This window comes from Lithobates pipiens, unplaced genomic scaffold (assembly GCF_037356315.1).
Source record: "Lithobates pipiens isolate NorthernLeopardFrog02 unplaced genomic scaffold, aLitPip1_a1.2 Scaffold_27, whole genome shotgun sequence".
NCBI lineage: Eukaryota > Metazoa > Chordata > Amphibia > Anura > Ranidae > Lithobates > Lithobates pipiens.
In genome coordinates, this window is record NW_027507788.1 from 78,752,450 (window position 1) to 78,765,162 (window position 12,713).

At 43.2% G+C, this 12,713-nt stretch overlaps 1 protein-coding gene across 8 annotated transcripts in view; it reads left to right on the forward strand.

Moving 5' to 3' along the window:
* Nucleotides 1-12,713, forward strand: part of LOC143933935 (protein kinase C and casein kinase substrate in neurons protein 1-like) — a 230,480-nt gene that overhangs the window by 136,218 nt on the left and 81,549 nt on the right. For all 8 annotated transcript variants that reach the window (XM_077457103.1, XM_077457109.1, XM_077457110.1 and 5 more), the window contains 4 exons: nucleotides 400-556; nucleotides 3,924-4,159; nucleotides 4,621-4,776; nucleotides 10,481-10,656. In XM_077457103.1, coding sequence (XP_077313229.1) covers nucleotides 400-556; nucleotides 3,924-4,159; nucleotides 4,621-4,776; nucleotides 10,481-10,656 — 725 coding nt within the window. The remainder of the gene's footprint in view (nucleotides 1-399; nucleotides 557-3,923; nucleotides 4,160-4,620; nucleotides 4,777-10,480; nucleotides 10,657-12,713) is intronic.

Sequence of the window (12,713 nt, forward strand, 5' to 3'; positions counted from 1 at the left end):
AATCTGAGTCCTCCACAGGAACACGAGTCTATGTTCAAAAACAGGAAGTTTGGAAAACACAATAAAACTTATTAAGTATGTCATATACTTACAGTATATTTTATATTATAATATTGCAGTAAACCTCTCAAAAGATTGTATAATTGGTAATAAGTATTCTTAATGTGGTCTGATGATAGTTTCCTCTTTAACAACCTTGCCAGCACTCTCATCCCTTGTGCCTACTTTAGGGATTTAGTAGCTATGACCTGTTGATCCTATATATTCATACATGAGAATGAAGAGTTATCCGTTTTTAACCACATAATTACAATATTTCCACACAATGGGTATGTCTTTCTGTGTCAGGAATATGTAACCAAGCCATTTTGACCCTGCTACTGTCTCCCCACTTTCCAGCCTAACAACTACAGCACCACAGTGAAGCGGACAGAAGATGGCTACCGACTGTGTGATGAGATCATTGCTTGTTTCCAAGACAGAGCTAAAATAGAGAAACAGTATGCTCTACAGATGGATGAGTGGACTCGTAAATGGAAACCGCTAGTGGACAGCAGTAAGTAGCTGAAATTTAAGGGACATATCTTCTTCCTGTTCTCAGCATAATCATTTGCTAAATATGGATGGGCTTGTGTCTTTTTTTCAGCCAAACTAACTACTGTATGTGACTATGTAAGTGAATAGTCACTTCTATCGCCTCCTATGATTTGTCTGAACACACAAAATAAATTGTTGGATTCCAATCCAACAAGCCGCCTGTCCTTCTTCAATTATTTAACCTTTTTTTTTTCTTAATAAATAAATGAGCGGCCCACTCAATAAATGGTTACCAACCTGGCACATCGGCTATATTGCCAGTATCCGTATAATTATTTTAATAATTCAGCAGTAAATTTTAACTTTGTAACAAGCCTTCACCAATTCACTAGGCAGGATGTAGCAAACTAATTGCTGTCATGCACTACCTTTTGGGAGCATCAGTGTTATGAACTGTCTAATATCAGCAACTTTTAACCACTAGAGATCCGCGTTATAGCCAAATGACGGCTACAGCGCGGACCTCCTTTGCTGGGACTACGTCTATTGACGTCGTCCTGGGGGGCGCGCGGCGAGTCTATGAGACTCGCCTGATCACGGATCAAAGCAAGGGGTTGATCCCGACCCCTTACCACGTGATCAGCTGTCAGCCAATGACAGCTGATCATGTGATACAACGGAGCCGGTAATCCGCTATTTTTCCTCCTCGTGCTGACAGCGCGAGGAGAAAAAAAAGGAGTTGTAACACCGGCGGCCGTGATCGGGACATCAGTCCCGATCACGGCCAGCTTACCAGTGCCCACCTGCCCCCTTCCAGTGCCACCTCAATAATTAAAAAGTGCCCCCCATAAGTGCCACCCATCAGTGCCCATAGTGCCACCCATCAGTGCCCACAGTGCCACACATCAGTGCCCACAGTGCCACCCATCAGTGCCCACAATCTGCCTCAACAACGGTGCTGCACCCTAGTGCCACATATCCGTGCCCATCAGTGTCATCTACCAGTGCCCATCAGTGCCACCCATCAGTGCCCAGCAGTGCCACCTATCAGAGCCCCCTATCAGTGCCCATCGGTATCATCTATCAGTGGTACCTATCAGTGCCCCTTAGTGCCACCCATCCGTGCCACCCATCCGTGCCACCCATCCGTGCCATCTTATCTGTGCCCATCTTTGCCCATCAGTGCCGCCTTATCTGTGCCCATCAGTACTGCCTTATCTGTGCCTATCGGTGCCACCTTATCTGTGCCTATTAGTGCCGCCTTAACTATGCCTATCAATGCCCACCAGTGCAGCCTATCAGTGCTCACCAGTGCAGCCTATCAGTGCCCACCACTGCCACCTCATCAGCGCACTTCAATGAAGGAGAAAAATGACCTGTTTGCTAAATTTTATAACAAACTATTAAACATGATTTTTTATTTATTTTTTATTTTGCATCTTTTTTTGTTTGTTTAGCAAAAAATAAAACTCCCAGCTGTAATTAAATACCACCAAAAGAAAGCTCTATTTGTGGGAAAAAAATTATAAAAATGTAATTTGGGTACAGTGTTGTATGGCCGCGCAATTGTCATTCAAAGTGCATCAGCGCTGAAAGCTGAAAATTGGTCTGGGCAGGAGGGGGGTTTAAGTGCCCAGTAAGCAAGTGGTTAAAAAACTTATATTATTGGCACATAATACAAGTTGTATATGTGAGCAAAGTTGAGCTTTAAAAATTATTTCTAAATACTTCTATACTATACATATTTGTATTCAATAATAATTTTTTTAAGTCAATTTGTTATTGGTTTTATTCATTGGTATGAAAAATCTAATGTCAGGCCGCGTACACACGCGGGGACTGTTCGCCCAACTTTGTCCGTCAAACAGTTTCGGCAAACAGTCCGCTCAAAATTAGCATGGACGGACATGGCCACACACGACGGACGAACAGTTTGCTGAAACCGTGCGCGATGACGTGAACGGCACGTACGACGGGACGAAAAATACGACGTCCTATACACTGCATTATAACTTTCGGCGTGAAAATCCTTTCTGAGCATGCGCGCAACTTTGTTTGACGAACAAGCCTACACACGCGGGGACTGTCCGCTGAAACAAGGTTTCAGCGGACAGTTTTTCGGAATTTCCGAAAAACCTTGTTCAGCGGACTGTTCGCTGAAACTGTCCGCTGAAAGCCCACACACGAGCGCACTGTCCGCTGAAACTTGGTTTCAGCGGACAGTTTCAGCGAACAGTCCCCGCGTGTGTACGCGGCCTCAGGCCGCGTACACACGCGGGGACTGTTCGCCCAACTTTGTCCGTCAAACAGTTTCGGCAAACAGTCCGCTCAAAATTAGCATGGACGGACATGGCCACACACGACGGACGAACAGTTTGCTGAAACCGTGCGCGATGACGTGAACGGCACGTACGACGGGACGAAAAATACGACGTCCTATACACTGCATTATAACTTTCGGCGTGAAAATCCTTTCTGAGCATGCGCGCAACTTTGTTTGACGAACAAGCCTACACACGCGGGGACTGTCCGCTGAAACAAGGTTTCAGCGGACAGTTTTTCGGAATTTCCGAAAAACCTTGTTCAGCGGACTGTTCGCTGAAACTGTCCGCTGAAAGCCCACACACGAGCGGACTGTCCGCTGAAACTTGGTTTCAGCGGACAGTTTCAGCGAACAGTCCCCGCGTGTGTACGCGGCCTCAGTCTATTGGTGGGTGGTGTTTTAAGGGCATTATATTTTTTTTAACTTTCTGTCAAAAATTATTATATAACATGGGTTGTACATGCTTGCAGTCTTTTTGAAATGGGACAACAGCCGAAATGTTTGGTGATCAAGCTGATAGACTTGGTGGCCTAACTATATAAAAATAAACACTCAGGAACAAACTGGTAGATCAGCTAGTGCATCATGAATTTCCATCTGCAAACTTCAAATCTGCTGGATCTTTGGGGACCTTTGAACCAGGAAAATCTATTTGTTCTTCTCTAACTGAAGAGTGAAAATATATATTCATGTTTTAAGGAACTTATTTTGAGATCTAAAGATGCTAATCTCAACCTTTTATAACATACTGTAGTTAGATCTACTAAAACACCAGTAGATATATATGTAAAATTATTATATATATTTTTTATTCATTCTTGAAGAACAGAAATGTTAAATAATTTATCAGTACATATTCTGATATTTGCAATTCTCAACATCTGGAGATTTTATTGCATAGAGTTATTTGGCCGTATTTTTTAGGCCAAAGATGTTTACTACCCAAACAATAAATTAGAACAAAAAAAGTTGTAGGTATACTGTGTGCGTGGTATACTTATTACATTGTATTAAAATGTACCTTCAGTGAACTAAATAAGATGTAAAAGGCATTTATTCCCAGGTCCCATGTATGGCTCTCTCCTGCGTGCCTGGAAATCCTTTATGTCAACCACAGAGAAGCTCAGTGCACTACATGTACAAATCCAAAAGACTCTGATGACAGATGACACTGATAGAATACGCAACTGGCAAAAGGAAACTTACCGCCGTAAGATATTTGGTGGCTTCAAGGAGTCCTGTGAGATAGAGAATGGCTTCCACAAGGCACAAAAACCATGGGCAAAGAAATTAAAGAAGGTAAGAGACTAGTTCTGGTAAGGACTGGGACTAGTAGTTTACGCAAGAAAGAAAAAAATGTTTATACTTGCTTTCTAGCTCACAGAAAGTTACAAGGATATTGCATTTCTGGCAAGATCAACAGTTATTTTCTGTATTTGTATTTGTAAAATGTTTTTAGCCTGACAAATGAAAACGAATGCATCTAAGGAATGATAAGCAGCAATATATATTTTGTTCTTAGGTTTAGATATCCTTTATATGATAGACAGCAGCATAGTTTGCATCAAAAGGAGGAGACTACCTTGGAAATTTCAGCTCTGATTCTCTGCACCAAGGTTGTACAGGGTGCTCCTCTCACCTCCTCCCAAAATTAAAGTTTTTGGATAAATGTATATATAGATGTCCTGCATATAAAAATCTGATGTGATGTGAAAACCATTACTCTATTATGCAGCAATTGTGTTTTAAACTTTCTGCAGCTTGAAAAAGCAAAGTCAGCATATCACAAAGCATGCAAAAAGGAACATTTAGCAAGTGTCAGAGAGAACAACGGAAAGATCAACCCGGAATTATCTCTAGAGAAACAGAAGAAACTCACAGAAGACCATGAAAAATGTAAACAAGACAGGGACAAGGTGGGATGGAGCTAAAAATTTCACAAAAGCTGTATGGTTCCATACATAATGTAACCCATAATCTATCACACCTATGTATAGTTATAATATTCTTCAAGCATGATTGTTTAATACTCTGTGGTCTTGACCAAAGTGATAATAGCAATATATGACATTATTCAAAGCAAACTAAACAGTAGCAATCAATCAAAATTCATCTTTCGGTGGTATCACAAGGAGAAGCACAGGCGAATTCTAAGTGTAGCTGTATGATAAGGATTTATTACAAATAAAATATTAACTGCTAACAAATATAGTTTAAAATCAGGCATGTACAGTAGCTATGGCACTGTGTAGGATGGGCCTTGGCAACACAATCTGGGGGGGGGGGGTCCACAGGGACGTGATCATCTGTCAGGTTGTGCGGATGGTCAGACGGGGACTCTGGCGCTTCCTAGTCCGTGGAATGCACTGGCAGGGTGGGGATGACGCCACTTCCCAGATGCAGCGTGAGGATGCAGCGTGAGGACATATCGGTGGCGCTTTTGCAGAGCATGTGCTCCTTTTTCAGGCCGTGATGTAGCCATATTAGAGTCAAATATATTTTTATTGAGTTTAACAGGATGAAGCATTACCATATCTATTACAACTGGATGTTCAATACAGAGGGTAGTACAGGACAATCTACATAGTAGGTACATTTTGAATATAGACCTATGCGGTTTAGATATATAATTGTATGTTAATATGGGTCGGTTTATTCACGGTGTGTTGCACAACATCTGGTGGAGAATAAAAATGAGAACCACCTGTTCTGAAACCTTATAGCATAAATTTGAGGGGAGAAGAAACGAAGAAGATAAAAGGGGGGAGAAATCAGAAGGAAGGGAAGTACAAAGGGGGAAAGGGGGTTAGGGGGGTGAGCAGACCATGGTGCAGCACACTGAGGGGCCAAGGGCACCGGATAAAGATAGTTGCCAAGGGGTGTCAAAAGGGTTTTTAGGGCATCCGAGGTAGAGTATTCAATCCAGATAAGCCACAGAGTTTTAAATTTATCGAATGTATCATTGTCTAAGGCTATCATCTCTTCCATTCGCATGATGTCATTGACCACTGAAACCCAGCAGGACAGGGGAGGGGTGGTAGTGGTTTTCCAAAAGAGGGATATAAGTATTCTGGTCGCTGATAGGAAAAGGGTGCCTGGTACCATGGACAGCAGGGCTATCTCTGGTGTGGGTGTCGTTGGTTGATCGTAAAGGCTACTGTATATGGTGAAAACCTGGGACCAAAGGGGTTGTATGGCTTTGCACTCCCACCATATGTGGAGATAGCTTCCATCTGTGTCCCCGCATCTCCAAAATGAAGTGAAGGGGGGGTAGATGGAAGGTTTCTATGGAGTGATTGCCGGTCCCTGTACCACCTAGATAGAAGTTTAAAGTTCTTCTCTTGTGTGTAACAAGAGATGGAGGATTTATGTGTGAAGTGGAGTGACTTTTGTTAGTCAACCAGTGAGAGGCCCCCACCCAGGTCCGCGGCCCACCTCCTTGTGTAAGATGGGAGTTGATCATGGATCAGTGAATGCTGTCATTTGTAAATGGTGGAGAGTAGGTGCTTGGGTGTTTCTGAGAGAGAGCACAGCATAGCCTGTCAAGGGCCTGTGTGTTTGGGAGAAGGAGAACAGGTCTGAATAAAAGGAGGATATGCGGAGAGCTGTGAGCCAGTTACCCTGTTCTCCTGGTACAATGGGTGTGCCTGAGGTTGGGTGTATGAATGAGCTCGCTGTAGGCCGTGTAGCACAAAGATATGAACCCACCACATTGGATCCTATACCTTGGGGGAGGGCAGGGTGGTCAAAAAGGGAAGTAAGTGGTGAGGGGTCTGTGGATAATAGTGATGACAGTCCCTTTTTGTACCACATATGTAGTGCTGCAACTGTTAACAGGGAGGAGTTTGATAGGAGGGACAATTTTTGTCCATATCCCCATAGCAAGGCCTGGAGGTCGAGGGTGGAGAGATCTTGTTCTAGCATAGTAGATGCCTTGGGGAATGGTCGGGGGAACCACTCCAGGATCCTGGAGAATATGGCAGCCCTGTGGTACATTTCAATGTCTGGGAGACCTACTCTGCCTTGTATTTTGGAGTATGTTAACAAGGTATAGCAGATACTGGACATCCCTTGTTGCCAGATGAAGGGTATTGACATGGATCTTAGGGAGTTAAAGAATTGTTTAGGGACGTTTATAGGGACTGTCTGAAATAAGTAAAGTCATTTGGGAAGAGTGTCGATTTTGAGTGTGTTAATGCGGCCAAACCAGGATAGTGGTATCGTGTTCCAGTACCTAGTTCCTTCCGGAGACGGAATAGTAAGGGGAGATAGTTGAGGTTATAAAGGTCTGATAAGTTGGATGGGATTGTGATCCCAAGGTAGGAAATGCCCTTGGATCCCCACTGGAATGAGAAATTGGTCTGTACTTGAGTAAGGGTGGATGGTGGTAGGGATATATTGTGGGCCTCTGTCTTAGACATGTTAAGTTTAAAATTACTAAGTTCTCCAAATCTGTGGAATTCCTGCAGAAGAAGAAGAAGGTAGGGACGTGTGGTGTTGTTGAACATAAACGAGGAGATCATCTGCATAGAGAGTGAGAGTTTGTGATGGGATGATGGTGTCTTTATCCCCATTATATTATTATTTTGTCCGATGGCTATTGCCAGGTGTTCTGTTACCAATACAAAAAGTAGGGGGGATAAAGGGCATCCCTGATGGGTTCCATTTGAGATTTGGAACGAGGCAGACGAGGAGACATTGACCAGGACAGAAGCTGTGGGGCAGGAGTATAGTGCCATTACCCTGGACACAAATGTGGGACCAAGGCCTATCTGTTCCAGGGAAAGGCACAAAAACTGCCAGTTGACCCAATTCGCTAAGATCTTCGCAAAAACTTTGACGTCTAGGTTAAGAAGGGAAATAGGTCTGTAGCTACTGCATTGGGAAGGGTCTTTTACTGGTTTGGGTACGACTGAGATATTGGCAGATAGAAGATCCCTAGAGGGAGGTTGGGCGTCATCTATGCAATTGAACGCTGCTGTAAGAATTGGGGCAAGGGAATGAGAAAATTAGTTTATAAAATCTGAAAACCATCTGGCCCTGGGCATTTAACACTTTTCAGTCCTTTAATGGCAAGTAGAAAGTCTTACGCCGTCAGGGGGATATCTAGATCTGTAGAATCAGAAGGATCTATTTGCCGTAGGGCCGTTTATGAAATGTCGTTTTTCATGTTGGGTTGTTGTGTACCGTCTGTGTTAGTCTGTCCCGGCCGTATGGGGAGATTATATAGTTGGGAATAATATTGCTGAAAAGCATCTGCGATGCCTAGGGGATTTCAAATTTTTTGTTGGTTGGCGGTGCAAATGTGTGGTATTGGGCGTTGTGGGGGATGGGGATGGAGAACCCTAGCCGGAGCAACTCTCTGCGGACGTTGGAAAGGTCTACAAAGGTAACAGGGTCAAGGTCCTTCTTGTGTGCCATTTCTAAAGGTATGGCTGGAGGATAACAGTCTGGTGATATCAGCCGATCTGGCTTTCTTTAGGCAGGAGCCGTATTGGATGCAAATCCCCCGTAGAGCACATTTCAGTGCTTCCCATTTAATGAGTAGTTCATCAGAGGGTTGGGCGAGAGGAGCCACCGCTGAAAACAAGCAGGAAAGAGAGGAGTGAAGCCACTGGGCGACAACATGAAATCAATCATGAAATAAATTGGTAAAACTAATAGAGAAAACATGCTAATAACAGTACAGTGCAGCAATGAACAACATTAGTCCTATGTGGGGTTTAAATGTGGTAAGCACACAGAGTGCCTCCCGGTCCCGAAGTCCACGAGGTAAAAATAACAATATTAAACTAGTAACAACAATCACATATAACTTTAACCATGTGCCTTATAATACAAGCTGGATCGGGTAGTCAGCCAAGCCAGAGTTCAGTTTTTTTAGAACTGTCTTAAAGTGGACCTTCACTCTCTATATCAACTTCCCCCTCCACCTTTCCTTCTCTCGTACACGAATTAGGCCGTATTTGTTTTTTGTTTTTTAATTTACCTTTATTTTTGGAAAATGCCTGATCCCACCCCTCAATGCAAGTCTTTGGCCTAGATGAATAATGTGCATAGTGCTTGCTAGGCCCCCTGGTATATGCATCTAACAAATCTCAGGAGACTTTTAATCATACATTCAAAAATAGGGGGCATTTCAGCGACACTTCATCGCGAGACCCCGCTGGCTTAACCTGGAAGAGCCGGCGGGCCTCTCGATGATGTCACAAATAAGATGGGGGTGAAGTACCCAGGGGTGTCTGTTGATGAAGGATGTCAGCGAGACAACACTGGATCCAGTGGCTGGGCAAGCATCTGAACTATGCCTAGAACACCACCAGGTAAGCGGGGGGCAGAGAAAAAGAAAATGGAGGGGGACGTTGAGTGACTCTTTAAAGAGTCATAAAGGGTAAAGGTGTTCTTGTGACACAACACTGCTGCTTCAGAACACATATTCTCTCTGCAACCTTAAATTAGGTGCTCTTCAGTAACACACCTCCAAGCCAACACTTGGGGAAATATAGGGAAATACACAAGGAGAAATATGGAGCTGGCTGCATTGCCCTTTGGGGGACCATTTTTGGGTTTGCAGCTGTGATTTTTTTACTGAAACTGGTCTCAGCCTTTGATCTCAATGAGGACATTGCATGGTCATCCTTGGGCCTTGCGTTTGTTGATCACAAGAAAAATGTGCTCCATTGTCTGGATGTTGTCTACTCTTTTTTTAATCTATCTGAATTCTAGGACTGCTCTTAGGATGTCTGTTTCCCTGTTTGTTCCTCTAGAGGGTCCTCCTGAGAGGGGTACTTAGTTCTACCATTTCATGGTGGATCTGCCAAAATATTGTTCATGGGTACACCTTGAAGGTTCCCCTTTTTCTTGTAAGGGCTTACTCCACTAGTGCAGCAAGCACCTTCTGAGTCTTTTGGCATCAGGCCTGTTTCTCAAGTCTGTAAAGCTGCAACCCGGTCTTCTATTCACACTTTTGTTAAGTTTTATCAAGTGGATGTTTCAGCCCCTGCTGATGCCAATATAAATTGTATTTTTCTCATGTTTGTTGGTGTTCTCTGCCTCTTTTGCGGATACTGCTTTTAGACAACCAATTTATTATACTGGATTCTTTGTTCCTGTATAAGTGATAGAGGAAATGGGATTCTTGTTCTTATTGGGAAATCCCTTTCGCAAAGTCTGTCAAGGGACTTAGGTCCCTTCCCTCGTTGGTTACCATCATTGGTATTGTACTGTTTGCTTCAACTGAAGCATGACTGGTGTGGGAGGGGTCTTATAGACCCCAAGGTCCTGTCTACAGTTTTATTTTCCAGGTGTCCGTTTATTCAAAGGTAGCTCTATATAACCCCTGGCATTATATTGGATTCTGTGTTCCTAAATGGACTTTAAAAAGGGTTTATTTTAAGAAAAAAAATATTTAGTAAAGTGGATAAGGGTAGAACCTCTGCTGCTGTTGTTCCAAGCTGACACAAATTGGATGAACCTGAAGAAAATATCCTATGTCTGTATACACCTTTGCTTGTTTGTTTTTTGTCAATTTTAGTTATGGTTTGCAACACATTGTAATGCATGCTGGGCTTTCATATACACATTTATTGAACTTTATTATCTTCATTGTAACTGGTGTAGGTGAAGCAGAGGTATGAGAAAACCCTACAAGAACTCAATAAATACAATCCTAAGTATATGGAAGAGATGGAAACTGTGTTTGACCAAAGCCAGCAACTGGAGCAGAAGAAAATATTCTTCCTCAAACAAGCACTGCTATCAATACACAAACACCTTGACATTACCAATAACGAGAGGTAAGCTGTCAGAAAGTGTGGGTGGTACAGGCAGAGAAAAGAATGGTTACATTTGGTATCTGGATTAGAAGCTGTGTGACCAATGGGCCAAATTTCAAAATGAAATGGACAGTTAGAACTAGTAAGGCCTCATTCATACTTGTGAATGAGTCCATTACCAATTACATGGGGGAGGCATTGTAAGTAGAAACATGAGTATCTTACTGACACAAACATGTCTGCAGAGATACAAGTGCTTACACAAGCACAAACGCATCCGCAGAGACATAATACCATACTTACACAAGAACAAAGATGTCAGCAGAGAAATAATCATTACCATACTGAAATAACCAGGAATATATCCATAGAGACACAGTCAGTGCCGTACTGACACAACCAGGAACCTTTCTAGAGAGACAATTAGTACTGTACTAACAGAGTGACTACATAATCTGTTTTAACTTGGTGTGCCACATCCAAAGGAATAATATAAACTTTTTTGAGTAAATATAGATGACTTTTCTTATGAAGTGAGTCAAAGATGGATCATTAATAATCTCACAATATAACAGAATATACTGAATTTTGTACCGTAACCCTGTAGATCATTGATGGGTACACCCATCCATTAAAATTAACCATTATGACATGGAAAAAAAACTATATAAACATCAGTGATCCATTGACTAATCAACAAGTAAGTACAGGTACAAAGTGGATGAAATAACATAATGTTATATGAGATAAATGTGATAAATAACCCAATAAAGGATCATCATAGATACTAAGCACCAACATGTTTTAATTACATGTAATCTTCCAAGGGGGGAGATAAGTGACAATTAATATATATTCTGTGTCCAACCAATATTAAATTCAGAGGTCCAAGAGTCAGTGACAACCCAGGACAGGTCACCCACCATAGATAAACCACACAAGGATTACCATAAAACATCACAGCTCAAAAGAAATAATGCCCATGTGTCACTGGCAGGTAAAAATACCCCATTGTCACTGGGAGGAAGATTACCCCAGTGTCCATGATGAAAGGAGTAAAGAAGACCCAGCGTTGGTGGTTAGTGAAGCGCAGAACTTCCAATCATCGGTGGTCAGTGGATAGGGTGCCCCAGCATCAGTGATCAGCGGTAGAAAGAATGCCCTGCCATCGATGAATGATCAATGGAAAGAAAAATACTCCGGTGTCAGGGGGAAGAAAAATATCAGGGCTTTGGAGGGGAATAGGGAATACTTCAGGAGGCTGAGAGCTCTGAAGGGTGCTAGAAGATTTGGGCTAGTGGGCTGAGATGTGGAGTTACCTGGTTGTACAGCATAGGTGTTGTAGAGGAGACTGTGGAACACTGAAGGCATTGTAAAGGACTTCATGCAGCAGTGCTTCTTCCCCTCCCTGTGCACACTTTTTTTCAGACCTCTTTACAAAAGGGAGCTTATCATGTCACATAAGAGGGCACAACAAGATCAACGAGAAGAACAAAGGCACTTGTCTTCCCAGCAGGAACCCATTCTTTCGACAGGTCTGTGGGTTTGTGATGAGTCTGGGGAGGCATTCATTTCCAGGGTCTTCCCATGATGTCAGCTTAAGCTGTGCCAAATTAGGTGGTGCTGTTGCAGAGTTTTTGGTGCGGAAGTGCAGGTGTCAGATGCTGGGACAGTGTGGTGTGAGAGGGAATGAGGGAGTGTACCTGGGTGCTGTGAGTGTACATGTGCTGTGAGTACAGGAGTGCTGTGAGTGCACGTGTACTGTGAGTACCCGAGTGCTGAGTGCACGTATATTGTGAGTACGCGAGTGCTGTGAGGGCACGTGTACTGTGAGTCAGGGCTGGGACAAGGGGTGGGCAGGAGGGGAAGCTGTCCTGGGCACAATGGTTTATTGCAGGGATGAGGGCACCCTAAACCCTAAAAGAAATGGGAGGGGGGAGCAGTACACAGCGGACACTATCTGATGGGGGACCTTATATGATGGGACACACTCACTGCTGTGAGTACTCCAGTGCTGTGAGTGCGTGTGTGCTGTGAGTTCATGTGTACTGTGAGTACACGTGTGCTGTGAGGACACA